We start from the raw sequence: 23386 nt of genomic DNA on the forward strand, positions 1-23386 counted from the left end.
TCTAAACCTTTTTAAGAATGACTTTCACTTTTTGAAGACTCTGAACTTCAAATGTCAAAGCACTAAAAACAAACCAATGGTAAAAGGGTAAAATGACCCAATAGCTCTTAGGGTGTGTAAATATATTATCATCAATTATGATAAATAGTACCCAATAAACTCTCCTCGCTCTCTATCAAGCACCACGTACCAAATTATATTTTTAAGTTTCTTTTTGAGTATAACATATAGTGGAAGTTGAGATTGTAATAATCTATACAAACGTTGACACACCAGACTAAAAGGTGAAATTGTTTTCTTACTTTCTTTATGACAGTAAATTAGTGAACACGAGACTCTTGAATCTTCTTCAGTAGTTCCAGAAAGGTTCAAGATCAACTGGTCCAGCAGAGGACGACGGATCTTCTTGAGCACGTCTCTTACCGTATTCAAAATCCGACGAAATATCGGTGTTCATGTCAGTAGAAACTGCGGTTTCTTGTGAGACACTCATCCCTTTGAGACTCTGCCTTGTGTTGTTATCAATCATAGCATGCAGGACCGAATGCTCTTGACCGAGAATGGGACTCTGAAGATTACCAGAGACCTGGAGGGATTGAGTTTGGTAGAGTGGAATCCTGTGGAAAATGTCAGGGCTGCTGAAGCAGTTAAGTGGGTTTCCTTGGGCTTGATCAGTTTGGTTGGAGAAGCAGGGCACGTAAACCGGTTCTGTTTTGGTTTTCTCGTTGAAAGGTGAAGCATCGGTTAAAGAAGGCATAAGGGAAGGGTTAAAGTCGGTTCCGAGTGAACCGATTCGGATTAGACTTGAAATAGGGATCTTCTTCCCTCCAGCACTCTTCTGGAACACCCTACATATCACCCATTCATTCTGAAAAAAAACCAACAAAAATTATCAAACAAAAGGGTTTTAGATAGAGAAAGAAAAAACAGAGTAATTGTTGTTACCTTTGCGGTTTTAGGTAAATTATGAGCAGAGAGTTTGCCTTCAAGCCTATACTCATGCATCACCCAATTGGTTTTCTGACCTTTAGGAGCTCTACCTCTATAGAAAACAAGTGTCTTCTTCATCCCAACAAGGGATTTACCACGGTAAATCTCCTTATCCTTTCCGGTCGCCTTCCAATAACCGGCTTCAGTTGCCCGGTTAGTCCTCAAACCGGTTGGATATTTTCTGTCCCTCACACAGAAGAAGTACCATTCTTTCTCGCCCATTTTTGCCATCCCTGTATGAAACAAACACCCACAACGTTAGGTTTCAAGAAGAATACAAAAGAAAATGTTAAAACGTGATAATCTTGAACTATTACATGGTAACTCCCATGGTTCTGATTTGTTCAAGTCAACTTCACCAATAGCTTTGGCTGAGAAGCTGATGTCAAGAACCTTCTTGTGGAGATAGTGACTTATGAGTTCTTCATCCGTTGGATGAAACCTGAACCCTGGAGGTAAATCCATCTGTTCTTCTTCCTTCTGAAAACCACAAAACGTCTCCATTTTTTTTTCTCTCCTCAAGAAACCTTAAACCCTTTTTGATCTTGAACGATTTTTTATGGGAGAGATGGATTCAGAGAATGGTATGTGAAGATATTTATTATAACTAGAGAGAGAGAAAACGATGAACAGAGAAGTTTGGGAGAAAGGTTAGGAATATGAAGAGGAAAATATAAAGGGAAAATGGGCAGATGAAACTATAAAGGAGTTGGAAAAACAAAATTGCATTGTTTTCATTTTCTTAATCACAAGAATTAAAACGAAAATATTGTTTTGTAGAATATGGAAATGAAAAAGAATATATTTCCCCATTTTTGTGTGTGGGGAGAAAGATACGTAGTGTGTAACGCAACTTGGGTAGGTTGTTTTAGCACTTTCCCCTTTTTAAAAACCTTTTTCTGAGCTTTTTAAATATTCGTATAAATTACTTCAATTTGAAAAATAAATTATTGGACTTTAACAGAAAAGGGACTGTTTTTGGATCGTCATATGAGCTAGAAATAAAAAGATATATGCGAAATTAACAAGAGAACGGATAATTACGATTCTTTGATTAATCTAACTCATCAGCATAGTTACTATAATTGTTATGAGAAATACAACGAATGATTTATATCACTATTACGTCAGTTTAAGTAATACAATGAATAAAGACTATGTTTTAGAGAAATAAGTAACAAAGAAATATCACATATGTTATTGAATTATTATGGTGGAAACTTTTTTGTTCGTGATTTGTGAATGAATTTATAGTTCTAGTTTAAGCTTTACGTTCGATATAATTTTTTTAAAATAGTAAAGAATTTAGAGTTCAAGATAATATACACACTTTATGAAAATTACTAATTATATTCAGTTTGTTTGTCATGAATAGTAAATTGCATTTTTGATAACATTAATCTAGTATTATTCTGTTGTTATTTTCTCATAAATATTTTAGAATTTTGACTGAATCTGCATATACATATCATGTAAAACAAATCAATCAATATTTATTTCTATTTTTGTTAATAGTGTGTAATATATGCGTTAAATCTCATTTCGCTATTGTGGATATTCTTTTAAAAATAAATAAATTATCTTGTATGACTCCTTTAGTATATGAATATTAAATTAATTTATTCATGAAGTAACTATAATCCAACCACTTTTGAGATCAGATAGTTTTAGTAAAGAAGTATGTGGATGTTAGCAAATAAGAATAATAAAATGTCGAAGTTTTGTTCCAGCTGGAGTGCCCGTCCCTGGGTTCGAGTCTTGACCACTACGGAATTTACATATGGGCTGCAGCATCCGAGACCGAAGACCGTTACACAGTGAGCCACATGGTGACGTCCTGGCAGCGTCCATGCTCACTTCGGTCTCTAGTCTGGACCACCTCGGTGGGGCCAGAATACTCGGTTAGCAAAAAAAAAAAAAAAAAGTTTTCATGACTCAGAACTAATTTAATATATGTAAATAGATTACTTAGTATAGAAAATAGTCTTAATAATTAATTTTAATTGTTTAATTTTGAAACCCTCTTTCCCAAAGAAGAATCACGAAGGCATGATTGACAAATGATGTTTGATGTTCTTGCCCTTATTGGTTCTTTAATCTTGTTACCTTATTCGTCAAAATTGTAATACTTTATTACAATTAGAAGAACCACTTAGAAAAGGTCAAAAAGAAGTATATGCATAATATTCTTTTTAAAAAGTTATTCTGTTTGGAAGAGCGAAGTGCGTTCGGTGTATGACTAACACTGTCTGATTTGGTACCAAATATTGGCATACAATCTGTTCGAGTGGATGTTCGCCTATAATCGCATTATGTCCATTTTATTTACATCGTCAAATACTTGTTATAGTTTTATTATATATTTGAATTCAATCATGTATAATACATGTGATATAGGAAAAATATGCCTTCTTTCTATAGGAAAAGCATTACAGAAGCTTTAAGAAAGAAACATATACTCGTCAAAATATGTTTAAGAAAAGCATTACAGAAACCTATACTCGTCCAAAACAAAACCATGCTTTCTTTCTTTAGAAAAAACATTGCAGAAACTTTAAGAAAGAAACATTAGGTTCATACCATGTCTTTTTTTTTTTGTTATAGCATTTACATCGTCAAAATACCATGTGCAAGATGCCAAGATGTCTTAATGATCTATAGAAAAAAAAAACAGAATCGAAGAACGAAATCTAAATGCAACAGTACTGGACAACAGTCCACGATGGAAGATCATGCCATGTGCAAAATACAAACGGTTCATGTTGTGGATTGTTGACTGTGAGCTGAGGTTTGTAACTTAAAAGATGTTTCGGTCGTCTTGGTCACTATAGTCTATAGGAAAAAGAAAAATGGTTCATGCAACAATTATAAATTTACGATTAGCATATAGTTTTCTTTCAACAATTTGAAATTATCTTTTTATAAAGAAAGATTTTTGTTGTTAACTTTCCAACAGACCTTATTTTTTAATTTTCAGATCGGAACCCTAAAAATACAAAATGGTCTTTCATATTTTTTATATAATGATCATATATATTAAAAATGAAAGGTCGAAATTCACTCACATTTACACTGAGACATATATACACACACATACCTAAAAAATATTTACATATTTTACGTACGCTATGTTTATATCAAATGCCTAATGCCTATACTGTTATATGTATTATATATAAGCTTTTCTTCTTCTTTTCTTGTAGAATTAACACCTTTTCAGGTAATGAAATTACATAATACAAAAGGTGCTGTCTCTTCTGTTTATTAAACACCAACTATAAGTAATTTAAAAATGGATTTCACTAATTGACCTAAATTATAGTAGAGACAAAAGGGGGAATATTATAGCATATTCCTGATCACTTATCTCTAAAAGTTATACGCTCTTTAGTTTAGGCAAATCAGAGTGGCAATGCATTTTGACAATTACTTATCTAAACATAGTAAAAGAAAGATCATCTACTCTTCTAAGTCCATAACAGTATTATACGCACTAGAAACTAATCCACCCTTACTAGTTATCATATAACTTTTAGCAATAACAAATTACTTTTACTTATCTTCAACTAACAAAAAGATTAGAAGAATCTAGCTAGCAATATGCACAAAATGTCAAACTAGTCGATGATAATTTTAATTGATCTATAAAATAATGTCATGGTGGGGAAAGAAGTGGATCGAATAAACATTTTGGTCCTCGAATATATTTAATAATCTGCTTATAGAAAATGTTGCAAATTAGGTGGTAAGATAGCAACTAATATTTCTATTTAAGGAAACTATCCAGTAAGACAAGACCACGTACCAATTTACATCGTTTGCAAAGACCTTCCGGACTCTTCGTACATCGCATTTTATTTGTTAATGTAATTTTGTATTGTAAACTTGTAGATGTAGACAACATGTCCTACTATATCTGTCTGCAACGTCATATTTATTTTCTTACTTCACTCCCGAAATTAAGGCAACGGCTACGTGTCGACATCTTTAAGAGCCGATTAGTATTGATAAATAAGGATTAAACCAATGGGATGATTGAGTTGACCAGATATTATCAGTTCGTGCATCCAAGCCACTTTGCAGTTTGCATATTTGTAATTTGCTGCATAGATGTATTTTTTTCTTTGTTCTGACTTTTATATTCGATTGTAAAACGAAATACACATTAATATTTCTTTCTTTTTTCTTGATAAAAGGGTTAAACCCATGTATATTAAAGACACATACCTAACTTCCGAATAAAGGGTGCAGTCCACGACATATCTTTTCCTGAATATTCATAAGGACATATTCACAACCGTGGTGAACAGATCAATGTAACTTGCATCCAAAGTCCGTCCACAAGGTCCGCTCATTAATATTTCCCTAGCAGATCAGTAATAAACGTCTAATAGTTATTCTTTAAGCTATTTAACTATCATCAATTAGTATTTCACTGTAATAGTATATTGTGTTCAAAAAGAGAATACGGTTCTTTTTATACTAAACTCCCTCTTTTCCATGAAAATATAGTTCTGAAATTTTTATTTAATTTATAAATATAATTATTATATATTTTCAGTGTAACTTTATAGTTTATTTACTTATTTTTGCCCATTAATTAAAATAATTATATTATATAAAAAATTTAATTTTGTAAATCATGTACTAAAATATAATTATTTTGATATTGTAATTTTATTATTAAAAGTGTGAAAATCTAAAGCTACTATTTCTGTGGAACGGACAGAGTATAGGACAACATAAAAACCTTACTTAGCATTACAAGTCTGGATACATTCAAAGTTAGTCAGCACCACAGTTATGCTTATAAAAGTATATGGATTTGAATTTCGATTGCAATAAAATAATGTGCTAACGTAAATCACTAAATTTCATTGTTCAGTTCATTAAGTTCTCGAATACAACATACATTAAGGAAGCTTGTTGAGACGGTGATAGGCAAGTCACACCAGTTTTCAAAACTGGGCTCCAATTTGTGGGCTTTGATGAAATGACAGGTTTTGAAATTATAAAATCATAAGGCTGTTAATCATACCTCTTATGATCCTAATATTCTCTCAATTGTGGGCTTTGGAACAATCAATTCATAGATGTACATAGCCTATATAGCATGAGTTACAAACATAAAACAAAGTTGCTAATTGCTATACATAGAAAATAAAATTAGACTGGTTTTGTACCTTAATGGTTTATAATTTTATATTATTTGCCACAATATAGTTCTGTCTCTATACGTTGTTTTGGATTAAAAAGCTGTGGGCTGCTTCTTGGATTCCTTGGACTATATTTCGGCCGAATGAATAAAAAATTTATGAAACTATGGGCTGCCCTTTTTCAACCTTTTAATATTTATATATCTTGCAAAAATCAGATCATGGATAATGCAAATAAATCCAGTTTTACTGAATCACAGAAGATGAAAATTTAAAATATATATTCTTCAAATAAGATATACATCCCATTTTGAAAATGTATAACAAAAGAAATAAAAAATTCAATGCATTTAGAAAATGGAATTTATCAAAATTTATATAGTCAAATAGAAAATAACAATTAGTTCTGCAATTAATTTGATTTGAATATGGTTTAGCTTCCAATTAAGCTTTCGCAATAATAAAGATTCATTACCACTGTTATATTTGAATAAGCCAAGTGGGACCATATCCAACGAGGAAAAGCCTCAAACACAGTCAGCAACACGTTTCATGCGGCGACCCTGACAGTGATGCATTTTACCCCCTTCTCAGTACTATTATAATACGGAAAATAAAAATCAGTTACAAAAAAAAACTTATATAAAATGTTGTTTTGTTTACTGGATAATCATAATATTATCATAATCATTGTATCATCCAATACTACTGTACTGATAAATTCACAATACAAGTTTCGGTCAATCAATAATTTAAAGCAGAACATTTAAGTTAAAAATCCGGTCAAATAAGCGTTAATTACAATAAAGTAAAAATTAAATATAGGCACGAATCACGAACGTAACAGGTAAAATAGATATGGATAAAGTCAATAATAATAATGAATCCAGTTGGATATAGAAGGACCCCACCCAACATAAGAACAACAAGTTTCTGCATAAACTGTACTCATTGGTCTTCTTCTTCGCTTTCGAGAGGTCAATAAAGTGACCAACTTTTGTTGCTTTTTTTCTCATTCAATCAAAAAACCTCTGCACTTTCTCTCTTCTTCTTCTTCATCTCAATAATCACTTCATCTCTCTGCAATTTTCTGAGTCTTTCTCCTGTAGACGGACATGGACGCTATTTCACCTCTCAGAGCTGTTTGTGGAAGTGGTGGTGCTCAATACTCCAGGACTAGAATCGATCATGGGCTTTCTGGGTTTTGTTCATTTTCTCAGGAAAACAAATCAAAATCGAAACTTTCCCCTGTTATGAGCATTGATCTGAAGGAACATCCCATGGCTTCAAACCAAACACTTACCGCCTTGTCTTCTTCCTATGTAGTTCCTGTAAGCAAAAAACATCTCTTTTTTTTTCCTTTAGTGTTTTGGTTTATAGGTTCTTAAACAAGTTAAAAATGTTTGATTTCAGACAAAGACATCATCAATTGGTATGAGTAGAGGAATGAGATGGTGGGAAAAGTCAACGAAAGTCAACATGTTAGAGATTCACTCTGCTAATCATCTTGTTGACTCTTTGCTTAACGCTGGTGATAGATTAGTTGTTCTTGATTTCTACTCTCCTGGTTGTGGTGGCTGCAAATCTCTCCACCCAAAGGTATGTTTGTGCATAGTCAATAACTAGTTCCACTTTTTTTCTTTCATTTCAGTTGATTTGATTTATGTTTTGTTTGTTTATAACCAGATCTGTCAATTGGCTGAATCAAACCCAAACGTGATGTTTCTCAAAGTGAATCAAGAAGAGCTTAGAACAATGTGTCATGGCCTTAACGTTCATGTGCTCCCTTTCTTCAAGTTCTATAGAGGAGCAGAGGGTAAACTATGTAGTTTCAGCTGCACCATCGCCACCGTAAGCAAATCACATTGATCAATCAGCTTTTCTATATCATTGGCAATTAGTAGTAAAATTGAATCTCGTTTTGTTGCTTTGAAACCGCAGATCAACAAGTTCAAGAAAGCGTTGGACAAACACGGCAGCGAGAGGTGCAGCCTCGGGCCAGCAAAAGGTTTAGACAGCAAGGAGCTTATGGCTTTAGCGTCAGTAGGGGAACTTAAAATGGATCTGGACTCATTAACAGTGCATCAAGATGTGTTGTCGTCATCAAAAGCTAGCAACTTCTTCTATAAACCAGAGGAACAACATCAGAAGATGGTGGTATGAAGAGATGGTGTTTTCCATCAGGGTTCTTATTGATTTGTAGATATATGATTATTGGTTAGTATCATTGTGTTTTGCTTAGCTTCTAGGGTTGGTTATTATAATTTCTTTCACAATACTAGCAGCCTAGTAGCAATGCCTTAAAACTTCAAGACATTGAATCTAATCTGTATCTCAAGCTTTTGTTTCAAATCATTGGTCCTCAAAATTTACATTATCATCACAAAAGTTCTGGTTTTACAATCTGGATCTTGTTCCCAAGATCTTATCTCTATTCCAGGACCATCTGAGTTGAAATCAATGTTTAGATTCACAATCATCTGAGCTAAACACATGGAGAAAACCCAAGTATGTCGAACTGTTGGAAAATATGTTTGAAGGCTTTAAACCTCAGCATCAAGATTGTAATCACATATGTTTTTACACATCAGATCTGATGATTATTTGAATCCATCATTGGTAAAAAGCCTTCACACGTTCAATCGTAATCAAAACAGAACATAAGTTTAAAACACAGAACAAAAGTCAAGGTAAAAATAGAGTTGGTTTATTGCATCAGAGAGATTCCCATTAAAGACTAAAGTCAACACAGATTTATTTCTGATGTCCCTGTCTGTTTAATCGTCACTTGCAAATAACCATCAAATCCACTTCACAAACAATTAAAAAAAGAAAAAACCCGTCAAAACCAAGACCAGATGATACCCAGTAGAAGAAAAAAAAAGACTTGAGCTTTTAAAAAAACAAAAAAACTATAGTACTCAAAGAAGATTGTGATGAAGAAACAGGTTTAGGACAGAACAGAGACTGTAAGGGTTTTGGGGTGTTCGTTCCTCGTACTTATAAAGAAGATTTTGGAGGAAGGGTGTATGTAAAACATTAACTAACATATTTGGATGGTTATCAAAGGGGATGTAGCTCAGATGGTAGAGCGCTCGCTTAGCATGCGAGAGGTACGGGGATCGATACCCCGCATCTCCATCTTTTTTTTAACCCAAATCTTCCTATTTTTTAGTACTTGAACTATATGCCCAAGAAGGCAAGAAGCATCTAAATCATTCATGTGAATGTGATCATAAACACAAAAGGCTTTTTTTCCCGTAGATCAGGTCATCACTGCCACGGAAGTAGTAATTAAAGATTTAAGACAAAAAGTCCTTTCAGAAGCGAGGACATGTTGATACATTTAGAGAGTTCTAAACTCAATTGTTTTTATAATTAAACTCATTTCCTGTTTCAGATTATACAAGCGACAATCAAGCTTTCATCCTGACTTCTTCAACACTACTTCTTTGGCGGGAGTCTCATTCTCTGACGATCGAATCCCTTCCTCAATACGCTACAGCACAACCACCACGAAGAATCATGGTTAACGGTGTTTTATTGAGGATTAAAGACTTGTAAAACTTTCTAAACTCCTTTCTTACCTGAAGAAGATAGTTGTGAAGCCAATCCAGCGTCTGTGGGAAAGTGGTGGCTGATATATTAACAACAGTCACTCCCTGTGAATTGAAGGAGCAAAGGTAGTCTTCAATTGTCTTTAGGTTTGTTATTAGTCTCTCTTTCTCCTATCAAACAAAACAAACTGTGTTCACACACTACTTTCAAGATCAGTTTAGTGAAGGGCTTGAGGGTTTTGTTTATATACCTTAGATGTATATTTATCTCCACATGTACGCGAAGATATCCACTCCTCTAGCAAAGCCTGAGACAACAAGATTCAACATATTACAACAACTGAGAAAGACTACTTTCTGCATCGTAAAAACTTGAATCACCTTATGATCAAACTCAGCCATCTTTAACACAATAGATATGACTATGGGCTCAGGACCTGATTTCGCCTTTCCACTTCCATCTACAGGTTTCATCCTCTCTTCAGTTTCTTTTACTGTTTCTGCTGCAACACACAAATGTAACATTACAAAGAATCAAATGCAAGAAACTTCATAGGAAGATAGGGAGATAGATGATGAGAATACTATAAACAATACCATCGATTTTACTGTGTGTAACTTTTTCAGACAGTTCTTCTTCCACAGATGTCGTCATGGCTTCAACCTGAGAATGAGGTTCTTCTGTAGCACTATCATCTTCGGTTTCTTTAGTGTTTGAAGAACCCGCCTCCTCGGGGGAGGTTACATCTCCTGAAGAGTTTGTTTCTTTGCTGCTACTCTTGTCGGGATCATTTGATGGAGATTTGTTCTCATCTGTCATTAAGTATATGCTTGGATCTAAATGTCTTCCCTGTTAAGATGATAATTCATAACCAAATATTAATATAAGAAAAAAGCTGAAATAAAAAGCTTTTCACAAAGGATATAATAATAATACCTCAATGATAATGGGTTTCCCATCTTTCATTGCTTTCTTCAAATCACCAGCAAGTCCTAAGCAAACAACAACAAAACCATTTGTGATAATGTAACAATCCACAAACACAAAGTGGAAAAAAACAAAAACAAAAAGTACCTTTACGAACAATTCTGCATTCTCTACAGAACTCAGCTATGAGCTCCTCTGATGATGCGAACTCACGAGTCCATACAGGGGTTGATGTCAAAGGAGCACTAAGATTAAACCAAAAAAAAAACAACAATACATTCATTATTTGTCAGACTAGAGGATAAGAATGTGATAGATAGAAGGTGAAACTTACTCAGTTGCTGTACGTAGCAGTTCATACACCATATCAGTCTGTAGAAACAGAAGAGAGCAACATGAGATTTGAAAAAGAAAACAAATGAAGAAGAAGTGGGGTATTGAGTGAGATGAGATAAATACATGTAAGACGTTAGGCAAGTTGAGTCTCTGAGCAAGTTGTGTGGCTATTGTTGACTTCCCAACACATGCTGTTCCGCATACTAGTATCACCAGTGGTACTCTCTGATGATGAAATCTATATAACCCACATACACAAAAAATTTAAAACTTTGAAAGTAAAAAAAGTATATATATATATATATAGTTAGCACTTACTTGGTCATCATATTGTAGCGATTAACGTACTCCTTCCCGTAACCACGTCGCTCCATAAGCTGCAATTTTGAATCAGAATTAGTTTTAAAAACGTTTTTCACAAGACCATCTAAAGATATGTATGCACCATACCATAAACAAACTGGTTTCCAAATCTTTCTGAGACCTGCAAAAAGACAAAACGAAGCAAAACTAGTGTTCAAAAACAACATCGATAATAAGAAGACCAATAGTGTGACAAAAGAAGAGCATACACATCTAGAAGACTGTTGTCAATCAGAAGCTTCTTGAGCTCAAGAGCAATCTTCACAGCCACATGATTTGGAATCTGAATCAAACATGTTGTGGAGAATCAATTCAGGACCAACCTTAGAAAAATATTCAATTTGAGTTGAAATTGGACAAACCTTAGTAACAGTTAGCATTCTACAGACTAAGAAACGAGACAGAACATAGTAGTGATCTGCATCTCCAAGCCATACCTTCACCTGACAATTTTGTTGATAAAGGAAGATTAAATTTTAAAAAAAAATAATAATTCAAAGTTTTTGATGAAGAATAAAAAAAGAAATAAAAAAAATCGAACCTTGACGAAATCGTATTTAGAGGAAGCGTTGCGAGGAGAAGAAGGAACAGAAGAGAATGGTCGGATGTTGATCTCTCGAGGTGGTTCGTGTTCACCGTTAGGGTTGTTCGTTGTTGATCCTGAAGAGCCAGATGATTCCTCTCTGTTTTTCATCTTCCAGAGACTAACAAGTTTTTTTGCTCTCGATCGGTCTTGGATACTTTTTTATTACTCTGCTGATGTTTCCGACAATCTGATTACCTTTCACTTATTACAGTCAGCTTTTTTTTTGTTTTTATTTCTCGTATTTAACTTTTGTAATGATAATTATTAGCCCATATTGAGAAGTGAGCCCATGTTTAGTTGGGCTAGCCCATAATAATCGTTGTACTAACATTGTCGTCATTACTGACAAAGAAAATATGACGTGATCAGTTCTGTAATTAGTACAATTTTGAGGATTACGGGTTAAATAACCGAATACAATGTTGTTTTAGGGGAAATCTCAGTTTTGTATTTTCTTATCAGTTTTTTTATGAGCTGAATGTATATATACAATGTTATTCCAATTTTTAGATTTTCAATGTTTTATCAATGCCAGTTATCTTATCACATTTATAGAAAATAAGTTCACTTATTCGATAAGTGCATGGCAATAAACTATTATGACTAAAACTAAACAATTACAACGTTTAGTACTCACCTAAATCACAGCAAGCTTATCAGAATTGATAATTTTCTAACATAGCTCAAAATAGTCCAAAAAGAAATGAAAAATTGAAATCTATAGACATTTTGGATTTCTAGGAGTTTATGGACCAGGTTAGTATAATACCTACAATTATACTTCCTCCGTTCTTTAATATAAGATGTTTTGCTTGAATGCACAAGAATTAAGAAACTTACTTTTAAGAAGATAATATTATTAAATAATATAAATTAAATATAAGTTAATCAATCGTAAATAATGCAGTAAAATATAATTGGTTGACCAATTTTTGATAAAGTTAAAGTAACTTAAAAGTATCAAAACATCTTATATTTTGAAACATCAAAACTTTTCCAAAACATCTTTATATTGTGGAACGAAGAGATTATGTAATAGTATTAGTTTTGCTTCAAACATGATTTGATCATAAAAATTAAGCTTTGTTTTTGAATTAACCTTTCAGTTGAGTTAATGGACAACATGGTATTTATAAACATTTATAGTCAAAAACTTATAAGTTACTTAATTTTGCTTGCCATCAGGCAAAGCAACGTGAGATAATTAACTAGCATTTTTTCTGAGTGTAATTAACTAAGTTAGAAGGCAAAACAAGACTAATTAAACTTAGGGTTTGGCTTTGTGCCTCCCTGCATTAGGAGAGTTTGACCAAAAGGAGACTCAATCAGCAAGGGATCTAATTTACGAGTCAGTTCTATTCATTTGCATCTACTTTTCTATTAGAATTTCTTTCTGATTAATATGACATATTTTCCTGGTCGCTTTCTGCTATTCTTAAAGTCCTTTTAGGCGAATCTTGACAGATTTTATAAAAAAGGGTTTTTGTTGGGTTTCTTTATGTTTCCCAGATCTTCCATCTTCTTTCATATAGGGGAGTTATCACCTTGACTTTGTGGTACACCTGAATCTTGTCTTTGGATCTTCCTCTTGTTATTAAGAAACAGCTTCTTGGTTTGGATTTATAATATCCAAGTGAGTTCGTTTTCTTTCTAAAAATCCTTTAGATTCATACGGATTACTAATCTTGACAGGAACAAGATGGTGAGAGGGAAAATTGAGATCAAAAGAATTGAGAACCAGACAAGCAGGCAAATCACGTTCTCCAAGCGTAGGAAAGGTCTCTTGAAGAAGGCTCTCGAGCTTTCAGTTCTTTGCGATGCTCAAGTTGCAGCGATTGTCTTTTCTCAGAAAGGAAAAATATACGAATTCGCAAGCTCCGAGTAAGTAATTTTGCATTTATAAAAACCTTTAATCCAATCAATAATCATCGATGAATCTTTTGTCCTTGCTTTACTTTGATTATTATTCTTGTTTATTCTTGTTGTTAGTAGTGATATATATAACTTTCTTTCTCTCCAACTCATTTCCCAAATATCGTAGTAGAGAAATTAAGGTAAATACAGCTGCTTAATTTATGTTTTCGACAATATATGCCTTTAAAAAAATGTTGGTCATTTACATTTTCTGTAATTTACTTTACTAATTAACGAAGTTTTTTATTTGTATGAATTCAAACATTCATCACAATTAGTTTTACCAGATGTTTTTCCTGAACTTAATTAAGTTTTTATTTAAATGAATTCAAATATCTGAGGGCTTTCCAAAAAAGTGTTCTTGAACTTTGAACCTAGTATGCCTTGGAACTCATGCTCAAACAACTTGCCATTTTTATAATTATATTAAAATAATCCTAGTGTGTATACCATACTTTATAAGTACAATTGGACCGTTTTAAAAACCCTGCATATGTATTTATGTATGAGATAAAATCTTGTGGATTTCTGCTAGGGTCTCATTATTTATTCCTCGACAGTTTTCATGATTCGTAATTGTGTTGATCTTTAATTTAGTAGGCAATTGGATTTCTTTAAACAAATCCATAACAATGTTTCAAATGATTATCAAACCCCAGTTCTGATCAGTTATGTGAAAGCACATAGGCACATATTATAGCCACTTAGCTACATTTGAAATAAGTTTTGATGAGTAACCAACAAAATCTCTTGCAATCCATAGCATCCGTAATTTCGAGTTTTACAATGGTTTTAACAATTTCAATCAAATTGTTGGTACGTATAGTGAAAAGGCGTGTGTAGCCATAGTATCATATGTAAAGCTTTTTTCTGTTGAGTTTGTAAGTTTTAACGGTCTTAATTAGCCCACAATATATAGGTCAAGCCGTCGTGCTTATAAGTATCATTGGTTAGTATAAATAGGAAACCAAAATATATATTACTTACGTTGGTATATCAGATATTTGTTTTGCAATCTCTTCTCCCTAAGTAGGCCAGTAACATATTGAGAACCTTTATATGTACTGTACATACATTCTCCTAACAGATTTACCGTGTCAAGTATCTACAATGTGTATTTAATTTTACGTTTGAACAAATACGTGATATGTATACATAACATTAATCCATGATTCTTGCATGTGTGAATGTTCTTGTTGGGCATGATAACATTTTCGGAATTTAATACATGCTTAAATAATATAATAAATGATGAAGAGGTTAATTAACTTGAAAATGATTCAGCATGAAGAAGATGATGGAACAATGTGAGATATATAGGAGTGGATATTTTCATGCGGAGAGACTCCAAGAAGAGAGAGATGTGCAGGATCTCAAGAACGAAGTAACGGTAATGGTGAACAGAATTGAACTTCTTCAACTTCATTGCCGGTTAGCTTCTGATATATCTATATCTACTATATGTGTTTCTAATGTAATGTATGATTGTAAATACATTCATGAACGCGATAACATGCATCTTAATTAGGAAGCTTATGGGGCAAGATTTAGGTTCGTGCTCGGTGGATGAGCTCAATGAAATAACTATCCAAATTGAGAAAAGTCTTACTCTTATCAGATCAAGAAAGGTAAGCTTATATGATTTGTCTTAACGTGTTTAACAATAATGGGTCTTATAATTAGCGGTGTTGTTCTAGAGGATGTCTGGTTTTATATATATGTTCTATGAGACGTCTGATCGTATCTAAGTTATTAGATATCAAATCAGCCTAGCTCATTCAGGGTTCTACCAATATTTTGGCAGGCTAAGGTGCATGAAGAAGAGGTAGGGAAACTAAAAGCGGAGGTAATATTACTAATGTGTATTTTAGTCAGTTCTTAGTGGCATTTACTTTCTAATTTTCAGTAATTGCCTGTGTGTTTTTGGTTTGATCTCATTAGATTGCAGGAACGAGAGAGCTCGTGAACGAGAGAGCTACGCTGCACGAAATGGTATAATAACACACACGCATATAAATACTACCCAAGAACATATGCATGTCTTCAAACATGCACACCCACGCTTATTTAACCATGGATTTTACTTTCTACTACCTAACTGCTACATAATTTGGATAATAGATATATTGCCAGGATTTGAATTTCATAGCAAAAACATCAACTACCGCTATGATTCTTTAGTAGGGAAAACCCTTAATTTTTTCTTAAATTTCATGAAAAATCTTATGGTAGTTTAATACTACTTTTTTTTAGCAACTTGTAGTTTAATACTACTACTTATGAATAAATTTTAAAGTGAGACTGAAAAGTAGTCCATCAAAAACTGGCGTCTCATGAATGTTTTTTTTTTCTCTCTCGAATTATTGAGTTCTCTTTTTTCCATGAAATTTAGGAAAATAACTTGTTATTATTTCAGTTTGAAGAAAAACCCTTGTGGATGCAGTCGGGGAGCCTAGAGAGTGAAAATAATGCATTATCATCATCTGCTTTTGAAAACATGAACATATCGGACGTTGAAACTGATTTGTTCATCGGATTGCCTAGAAGACAAGTGTAGTCGTATGTTAAACCAACCGGTTCTCGTTTTCTTATTTTCCAAGTATCTATACGACTTGCAGAATGTTTTAGTCGTCTCTCTATTTGCATAAGCAATGAAATACAACGGGTTTTTTTCTTACAATTTTTTTGCATCTGTAGAACCGAGTTTATTTTTCTGATGCCAATGGCATGTTTTTTATTATGACCCCAACGTGATTAATAATTTACAAAATGAACATCTCTTTCAAAAAAGTAGAAACTTGCATGAGATGTGGTAATATAAAACAAAAAAAATCCACTCTGTTAAAAATCAGATTGATGATAAATCATGAAGTAATACTTAGAAAATCTGCAAGCAAAGTGTGTACACCTTTATAAACTAATATTTTACATAGAAAGGAGAAGGTTATTTCAATTTCAAGAACGAGGAGCGGCCATTTGCTGCTTCTTTATCCTCTCATGCGACTTCACCATGCTGTAACAGAGCACAAGAGTGTGAGTCTCATCCAAACATCAACTTCAAAACAGAGTTCAATGGTGTTGAAAATTAATCTGTGTTACCTGATATCATGAGGAGTGATGAACATCCACTGCGCTCCATGTGCAATTGCGAAATCCACCAGAGCGTCCAAACTGATTTTCCGGCTTACAGCATCCTAGATTTACAGAACAGAGAGGTTAAAACAAAAAGGTTTATTTCAGTAAAGCTCTCATCCCAATGTAATGAAAGGATTCTCAGAAAGACATAATACCATAAACACATCAAACTCATCCATTGCTCGAAATGGGGCTTCTGTCATATCGTGAAGAGCTAATGCAAAGCACAAAGTTGAGAAAGAACGTTCTCCTCCTGAAAGTTCAAGATAGGAGCTGTGTCTTAGATGACCAATGTCCAATATAGGAAATGTTGTCTGTATATAACAATATGTTGGGTTTTTTTTTTAAGTGGAGAAGGAAGCTGAACCTGAAAGACCTTTGGTGTCTCGAACGGCATTACTAGTTGCATCTTGCGGCATCTTAACCTGTCGGAAACAAAAGTCATCAATCAGATAATGCAATAATATGGACACACAAGTCACAGATATCTTAAGCATAGCAGTGTCACTTACCTCTATGGACAAAGTTTTATTTTCATAACTGACTTTGATGTGTCCACTGATACCTTTCTTTCCCAAGTGAGAGTTGAATCTGCTTCGAATATCAAAATCAAAGAAAGCTCCATACAGAAGAAAAAAAAATCTTAAAGAGACAACCGAACTACAAGTTTATCTATGTGGTTGGCAATAAGGGAAAGCAACTCTTACTGCCACGTTAGCTGGCGCCGAAGCAAAGATGCATTCCTTTGAAACTTGCCCCACCGCGAATCCAGAGCAGTTTTGCAGGCCTGATCAAACAGTAATGAATATTAAATGATGCAGCTATAACAACAACACATAAAGCTTTAACATAAACAGATCTGCAAAGGCTCAACCATGAGTTTTTCTCGATAGCCTTGGTACAATTTGCGCTTCTTTGCAATCTTTCGTTCTAGTTTCTCGTACATCATCCTAAGGTCATCGATTGATTCAGAAAACCTGCACCAAACAAAAAATTGAAGCATGTGGTTTACTGTACACATGTCCTTTACGTTTGAAGGAAGAGCTGAAAGACAATACTAAAAAATACACACTGCTGATTCTCTCGATGAAGTCTCTGATTCATTCTGTTAATCTGCGCACTGAGCTGCTCAGGAGTACTCCCATCCCAAGGCCCCAAAGACAATATCTCACTCTCAGGACAAATTTCAGAGGCCTTCTGGTCGCTTTCCTGAAATTTAAGCATATGTAATTTGTTACCGAAAGATAAAATGAAAACAAAAAATACTAACGGACTGAAATTTCATGATTACTTATGTGTACCTTTCGCTTAGTTTTAAGCTCCTCATAATTAGCCTCAGCCTCATTGATATCAGGTAGGACCTTGTTTTTCATTATATTCTCGTAATGGATTTTCTCCTGAAACAGAATAACGCTTGCTTACCTTCTGCATTCAAAGCAAGTACAAGATCAATTTGTTTTAAACATAGAGGCGAGGAAGGGTACCGCTTCGGCAGACTGAAGATCTTTCTCAATCTTCTTTAGCTCGTTCTCTGCTTCCTCGAAGGCATCAATTTCACCCTTGGCTGACTCTGCATGCACGTTCCGGATGAAATGAAAGAATAAAAATCAGTCGGTCAATCAAGATGATCTATCAATGTTTTTGAGAAACAATGGTCTATCACAGACATACCACGTAAGTTCTCAAATGAAGCATTAAGTTTATTAGCTTTTAGTTCAGCTTCTTTCAAGCACATCTGGAGCTTCTCAAGGAAAGCTTCTTTCTCCTCCATTTCTTCTCGTTCTTTCTGATATATTAATTAGAAGAAAAACACCTACTTTAAGGCATAACACCGTGGTGAAACCAATCGCAATAAAATAGTATCGTCACCAGCAAACAAACCATGATTTCAAGTTGAAGCTCATTAACACTTGAAGACGATGATGCTTCATTCTCCGCAGCGACTGTGCTCTTCAAATCTCGCATCTCGAATTCCTTTGTCGTCAAAACTTTCTCTGCTTGGCTTCGGTGCTTCTGCATGAACCAAAGAAAGGAAAATGCAAAAACTGTTATGAAAACTAGAGCTATGTGAAAACAAGCTAATCATTTAAGTTAAGACGCCTAACGAGTGGGAACATTAGTCTAGACATGTCCACTGGATTAATTAATGAATTCAAATTTACCTTCAGTGTGCGGATTTTCAACTCAAGTTCTTCGAGATTCTCCTCTGCTCCCCTCTTACGTCTCATGCATTGATTTATCTCGTTTTGTCCTCGAGAAGCCTCTATTTCAAGATCCTTGATCTGGTCATCAAAAGAAGCACATAGTCGCGTAGGTTTACGAGGAATAGGAGGAAGAGTTGTCTGAACTGGCCCACGAAAAAACCTGAGGTAAGAGTAGATACATTATTGTTATGACTGGGGAAGATCCTCATCTATCCCCTAGATTGTCTCAAGTCAATCCCTTGTCACGTTCACAATTGTATTAAAAAGAACAAAAGATATCTGTAAACGAGTTGTTCTTGTTTGCAAGTGAAGATATAGAGACTTTCCATGCCAAAGCTAACAAGTTACTTACATTCTGTATCCGTCTAAAGTGTAAACATCCTTCAGATTTGAGAGCCTTTGCCCAAAAGCAACTGCCTTTCCCACCTCATAGTTCTCTGCCAGTACTTGCCTCTCAACATTACTCTGAAATATCCAGAAAACAAGACCAAAATATGTATACCGTCATATAAGATTGTAAGAAAGTAGAAAATTAGTAAGTCTGAGGGGAAATCTGAAAGTAAGATTACCACATCCACCAAGACATTAAGAACGGTTGGATTATCAGAATGCAAGACAGAGAGAATTGTTGGATGCTCTGTCTGAGGAATCATGTGCCTTGGTATATTTAACCTGCACAAATGAAGAAAGAAAGCAAATTGTGCTGTCATAAGCTACTTATTCATTAATTTTAAAGGGTTAAAAGAAAAGATTAAAATGTTTCATTGAACTTTGAACCTTGGTCTCGAAAAGTCATATATGATAATCCTAAGGTTTTTATAATTGGCTTCATTAGCACAGCTTCTTAAAGTGAGAGAATCTTTGTGATCAGTCACAATGAATGCATTTAACATGTTTCCAAGAGCTTGTTCAACTGCAGACGCCCATTTATTGCCATTGATCAACGTCTGTAGAACATCACACCATTAGAAGATATTTTATGAGATTTTTGATTCCACAAACTATTAGTACATTGGAAGATTGTTTTGGAGCAGAGATTTGCAAAATAAACAAATAGAAACTTACCACATGGGAGCCAATAGGACCAATTGGAGGCTTTTTGAATCTACGATGATGTCTCTCAATAGCCTGCAGAAGATAAATGACTCTGTCCCCTCCAAACGCAGTAACCTAGTAAGCATGCATGTAATTGTGTGCCTCTTAGGTTTTATCGAAAGAGGTTTGGCAATATCCAGTTGAAACACCAATATTATAATTAAATCATGCAAACCGTACCTTGTTTGTTTGATGTTTCTTTAGATCATAAATGTTGGAGTTTATATTATTTTGTCTCTTTTGATGATCTCGAATCTAGAAGCCAAAAGACCAAAAAAATGAAAAATGTGTTAATTACAAAATTAAAGCAACCTGCATAAGAAACTGATAAGATTCTTATAAATATTCATGTGGAATGTATGTAAGTAGCAAATATTTTGTACCATATCCTCGATATGTTCCATCTCTCTCCTTCCAGCTGACGCTTTTTCCAGTAAGGAATTCTCTTCCTCTTTCAATCTAAAGGTATCAAATATTTGAAGAAGAATGAGACGACTACAGAAGATGGATAGGAACAAGAAAAAAGAAATGATAAAACTTAATATTATAACCTGGAAAGTAGTGTTTCAGCCTTCTCAATCTCCTGTTCCAAGTATCTCAGTTTCTCCTCGGTTTCAGATTGTTCAGCCTGCATCATTAACAACCTATGAGAAATATACCTTCACAACACATTACTGTTTTGCCAAGACACTGAGCACAAAAGGATACTGTCAATGACCAATACAGAGGACCTGAGTGTTTCTCATTGTCTGTTCATTGATATCTCCAACCTGCCGTTCAAGCCTTCTAACACGATCCTTAATCTTCTGAACACTATTTCGCTTATGATTGAATTCTTCTTCTAGAGCAATCTTTTCTCGTGCCGCCTACAGTCAGAATTAACATCATGAACACACAAGACAAGATACATCAAAATCACATTCTAAAAGTTCATTAAACCCAAAGCAATTTTTCCAAACTAAATCTCGTTGAATGTTATTTTCATGCTGTCCACGTTCAGAATCTATGTATATTTGAGCCATGCAACGCATTTGGCAAATCCAGTACATTCATATGCCTAATATATGTTGTTAAATGAAGGAAGATAAACTGCTAATTCTATACGGAAAATCCCATCCACTAGACCCCTTTAAAAATTATATACTACATACCGTCTTGGCTGATTGGTGACAAGTCTCTATCTCTCTCTTCATCGCAGTTGATTCATCCATCAGACATGCAACTTTAGCTTTCTTCTTGGTCAAGCGATCCCTTAATGATTCGACTTTACCCTACAGAATTGAACAGTTAGAATCAAACAGTTGGAGTTCCAGAACATTAAGTAAGCAATATATTCAGCTCTGTGTAAATAGCTCTCTATAAATTTCAGTTTGAGTTCAGCCATATATTCAGTTTAAGTTCTAGAACATGAATTAAGCAATACAATCAGTAAGCTACAAGGTTCAAACTCTAAGCAACTCGACCATTAGGCAAAACCACACCCAAACTTAAGGAAGCTTGATAATATGTCTTAACCATGGTCCTTGAAGAATACTTTAGGGTGCAAATACATCAAGACTCCACTTAATCAAACTCTCTCTTTTTATACAGCTATAAAATTCATTGTTACCAGGGAGAAACTAGCGCTATAGTGCAGCGATTTTTCATAGCCATCCAGATAATGAAAAAGTATGTATGACTTACTAGTTCCCAGTCTATTTTAGCTTGGCAAGTAGGTATGCGTTCTTTAAGCTTAACAATCTTATCGGTCTGTTCCTGGAGCTGCCTATCCACATCATACACCCAAGACCAAGCAAGTTTCTTTTTCAACTGCTGTAACTTTTGAGCTATTTCTTCAACTTGTTCCATGTTCTTTATCTTTCCACGCAACTCATTGATCTCTTTCTCTATTGGTTTAATTGTTTCCTCCATTTCATCGACTATGGCAGTTGCAGAATTCAAGTGCTCGTAGATACTTTGGAGAAGATCATTAACTTGCTGGAGAAGAGTTGCCTTAAAAAAGAACTAAAGAACAGAAGCTTTTAGCCCAAAAAAAAAATCGAATATGGTTGACATCAATTTAAACCAGTTTACAGCAGATACCTTAAATTTATCTTTATCATTTCCAGAATGCAGGAACTCCCTGCTCTTGTCTTGACTCATTACTACGCAAGGATTCTCAACATCAATCTACACATGTACATAAGACAGATCAACCAATGAGTATGGCAATATGGCAACGAGTTTGAATGAAAGACAAAAAAACTCACATTATAATGTTCAACAAGTTCCCGTAGCTCATCCTTTCGGCTACTTACTTTTTTCCCTGCAGCACATAGGTTTCATAATAATAAGAACAGAAAAAACCCCTTTGAGGAAAGAGAAGGGCTAAAGCGAATAAACCTTCATGATCCTTGAGAATGGTAGAACTAGCAGACTCGGTTATCCTACGCTCGATAATTATAACGTCACCATATACTTCAGGCTTAAAAGCATCTTCTCCTTGGTTTTTCATTTCAACATGAACAACCGCATAGCTGCAACGAGTTCCAATTGAAAAGAAGTTTCAGTCACTCTTACCACTAAGTTCCCAAGTGTTTGCAGCATAACAAACCTGCATCCAGTTTTAATGAAATCCTTCAAAGTGGAAGCGCGTTGAGTCCCTTTCGCTCTACACCCGAATGCAACACATAGAGCAGTCAATATCGCACTCTTTCCACCTTGCCAACACACACACCAACCAAATTAGCTTTCGAGAAACATCACAGAGCGTGAATTTCAAAACCCCAACTCTCAATAAGGCATGCGTATTTCAATTCAATCGATTAGAGAGCTAAAGATGAAAACTTTAGTGACGGAAGAGACACTTACTTCCGTTTTGGCCGGTGATGAAATTGACCCACTCGCCAAACTCGATCTGGAGATTACTATGGCACATGAAATTCTCGAGCTTAATCCTAAGGATAGTACCCGACCCGGAACGCTGTTTGATGAAGGAAGCGCTGGGTCGAGCCCCAGGTTTCGCCATGGCTTTGTCGCGTTTCTAGGGTTTTTCGCTCCGGCTGAGACTAATTAGAAAAGAGAGGAAGGCTAATCGCCGGGTGCTTTAGGGCGGGAAAGAGACGAGACGAGGTGAGGCTATT

The 23386-nt window shown here is 34.6% G+C and overlaps 5 protein-coding genes, 2 non-coding genes and 1 pseudogene across 11 annotated transcripts; 3 read left to right on the plus strand and 5 right to left on the minus strand.

Annotated features, from left to right (window-relative positions):
- Nucleotides 1-80: 80 nt before the first annotated feature.
- Nucleotides 81-2599, minus strand: LOC103860593 (NAC domain-containing protein 100). The gene is made up of 3 exons (XM_009138223.2): nt 1308-2599; nt 946-1223; nt 81-868 (listed from the first exon to the last, which is right to left on the minus strand). Exons 1-3 carry the CDS (start codon nt 1492-1494, stop codon nt 350-352), a joined length of 984 nt encoding a protein of 327 aa, XP_009136471.2. The 5' UTR covers nt 1495-2599; the 3' UTR covers nt 81-349.
- Nucleotides 2600-7160: 4561 nt separating this feature from the next.
- LOC103860594 (thioredoxin-like 1-2, chloroplastic) lies at nt 7161-8526 on the plus strand. The gene is made up of 4 exons (XM_009138224.3): nt 7161-7477; nt 7560-7745; nt 7833-7997; nt 8088-8526. Exons 1-4 carry the CDS (start codon nt 7262-7264, stop codon nt 8307-8309), a joined length of 789 nt encoding a protein of 262 aa, XP_009136472.2. The 5' UTR covers nt 7161-7261; the 3' UTR covers nt 8310-8526.
- Nucleotides 8527-8692: 166 nt separating this feature from the next.
- LOC117133265 lies at nt 8693-8768 on the minus strand. The gene has a single exon (XR_004457086.1). It is a non-coding gene; the product is annotated as a small nucleolar RNA snoR124 (small nucleolar RNA).
- An 87-nt stretch (nt 8769-8855) lies between these two features.
- On the minus strand, nt 8856-8941 carry LOC117133228 (annotated as a pseudogene).
- A 273-nt stretch (nt 8942-9214) lies between these two features.
- On the plus strand, nt 9215-9287 carry TRNAA-AGC. Its single transcript has one exon. It is a non-coding gene; the product is annotated as a tRNA-Ala (tRNA).
- Nucleotides 9288-9359: 72 nt separating this feature from the next.
- LOC103860595 lies at nt 9360-12130 on the minus strand. Of its 2 annotated transcripts, none has more exons than XM_009138226.3 (14): nt 11872-12130; nt 11693-11773; nt 11540-11613; nt 11418-11451; nt 11286-11344; nt 11091-11205; nt 10966-11003; nt 10779-10876; nt 10641-10696; nt 10301-10553; nt 10085-10203; nt 9955-10011; nt 9734-9874; nt 9360-9645 (listed from the first exon to the last, which is right to left on the minus strand). In XM_009138226.3, the coding sequence occupies exons 1-14, from the start codon at nt 12022-12024 to the stop codon at nt 9571-9573; spliced, it is 1353 nt and encodes a 450-aa protein (XP_009136474.1). In that variant the 5' UTR covers nt 12025-12130; the 3' UTR covers nt 9360-9570. The 2 variants fall into 2 exon arrangements, with proteins under 2 accessions (XP_009136474.1, XP_009136473.1); XM_009138225.3 differs by having other exon boundaries at nt 10085-10206.
- Nucleotides 12131-12144: 14 nt separating this feature from the next.
- LOC103860597 (MADS-box protein AGL72) lies at nt 12145-16766 on the plus strand. 3 transcript variants are annotated; one of them, XM_009138229.3, is made up of 7 exons: nt 12145-13472; nt 13609-13797; nt 15115-15261; nt 15359-15458; nt 15635-15676; nt 15772-15822; nt 16247-16766. In XM_009138229.3, exons 2-7 carry the CDS (start codon nt 13616-13618, stop codon nt 16385-16387), a joined length of 663 nt encoding a protein of 220 aa, XP_009136477.1. In that variant the 5' UTR covers nt 12145-13472; nt 13609-13615; the 3' UTR covers nt 16388-16766. The 3 variants fall into 3 exon arrangements, with proteins under 3 accessions (XP_009136477.1, XP_033142394.1, XP_009136478.1); XM_009138230.3 differs by having other exon boundaries at nt 12378-13264; XM_033286503.1 differs by lacking the exon at nt 16247-16766 and having other exon boundaries at nt 15772-16240.
- On the minus strand, nt 16619-23354 carry LOC103860596 (structural maintenance of chromosomes protein 6B). Of its 2 annotated transcripts, XM_009138228.3 has the most exons (28): nt 23115-23354; nt 22858-22963; nt 22647-22780; nt 22514-22569; nt 22347-22433; nt 21948-22268; nt 21416-21535; nt 20996-21130; nt 20816-20892; nt 20648-20723; nt 20445-20519; nt 20235-20339; nt 19947-20116; nt 19739-19841; nt 19522-19634; nt 19128-19329; nt 18847-18978; nt 18637-18751; nt 18450-18535; nt 18267-18362; nt 18038-18174; nt 17840-17942; nt 17673-17752; nt 17478-17556; nt 17333-17390; nt 17121-17218; nt 16930-17024; nt 16619-16843 (listed from the first exon to the last, which is right to left on the minus strand). In XM_009138228.3, the coding sequence occupies exons 1-28, from the start codon at nt 23269-23271 to the stop codon at nt 16786-16788; spliced, it is 3174 nt and encodes a 1057-aa protein (XP_009136476.1). In that variant the 5' UTR covers nt 23272-23354; the 3' UTR covers nt 16619-16785. The 2 variants fall into 2 exon arrangements, 1 of the variants encoding a protein (XP_009136476.1); XR_004455998.1 differs by lacking the exons at nt 16619-16843; nt 16930-17024; nt 17121-17218; nt 17333-17390 and having other exon boundaries at nt 17502-17556; nt 18024-18174.
- Nucleotides 23355-23386: the final 32 nt, after the last annotated feature.

Source organism: Brassica rapa, chromosome A03 (assembly GCF_000309985.2).
Source record: "Brassica rapa cultivar Chiifu-401-42 chromosome A03, CAAS_Brap_v3.01, whole genome shotgun sequence".
Taxonomy (NCBI): Eukaryota; Viridiplantae; Streptophyta; class Magnoliopsida; order Brassicales; family Brassicaceae; genus Brassica; species Brassica rapa.

Excerpts from the sequence above, each read along its gene's own strand:
- LOC103860593 (XM_009138223.2), bottom strand. The coding sequence starts at position 1,494 with ATGGAGACGTTTTGTGGTTTTCAGAAGGAAGAAGAACAGATGGATTTA. Across the intron at positions 1,224-1,307 it reads AGAACCATGGGAGTTACCAT|GGATGGCAAAAATGGGCGAG; the intron begins GTAATAGTTCAA and ends TGTTTCATACAG. Across the intron at positions 869-945 it reads ATTTACCTAAAACCGCAAAG|AATGAATGGGTGATATGTAG; the intron begins GTAACAACAATT and ends GTTTTTTTTCAG.
- LOC103860594 (XM_009138224.3), top strand. The coding sequence starts at position 7,262 with ATGGACGCTATTTCACCTCTCAGAGCTGTTTGTGGAAGTGGTGGTGCT. Across the intron at positions 7,478-7,559 it reads CTTCTTCCTATGTAGTTCCT|ACAAAGACATCATCAATTGG; the intron begins GTAAGCAAAAAA and ends GTTTGATTTCAG. Across the intron at positions 7,746-7,832 it reads GCAAATCTCTCCACCCAAAG|ATCTGTCAATTGGCTGAATC; the intron begins GTATGTTTGTGC and ends GTTTATAACCAG.
- LOC103860595 (XM_009138225.3), bottom strand. The coding sequence starts at position 12,024 with ATGAAAAACAGAGAGGAATCATCTGGCTCTTCAGGATCAACAACGAAC. Across the intron at positions 10,554-10,640 it reads GGAAACCCATTATCATTGAG|GGAAGACATTTAGATCCAAG; the intron begins GTATTATTATTA and ends TCATCTTAACAG. Across the intron at positions 10,207-10,300 it reads TACACACAGTAAAATCGATG|CAGAAACAGTAAAAGAAACT; the intron begins GTATTGTTTATA and ends TGTGTGTTGCAG.
- LOC103860597 (XM_009138229.3), top strand. The coding sequence starts at position 13,616 with ATGGTGAGAGGGAAAATTGAGATCAAAAGAATTGAGAACCAGACAAGC. Across the intron at positions 15,262-15,358 it reads CTTCTTCAACTTCATTGCCG|GAAGCTTATGGGGCAAGATT; the intron begins GTTAGCTTCTGA and ends CATCTTAATTAG. Across the intron at positions 15,459-15,634 it reads CTCTTATCAGATCAAGAAAG|GCTAAGGTGCATGAAGAAGA; the intron begins GTAAGCTTATAT and ends ATATTTTGGCAG.
- LOC103860596 (XM_009138228.3), bottom strand. The coding sequence starts at position 23,271 with ATGGCGAAACCTGGGGCTCGACCCAGCGCTTCCTTCATCAAACAGCGT. Across the intron at positions 22,781-22,857 it reads TTCATTAAAACTGGATGCAG|CTATGCGGTTGTTCATGTTG; the intron begins GTTTGTTATGCT and ends AACTCGTTGCAG. Across the intron at positions 17,943-18,037 it reads CTTCATCGAGAGAATCAGCA|GTTTTCTGAATCAATCGATG; the intron begins GTGTGTATTTTT and ends TGTTTGGTGCAG.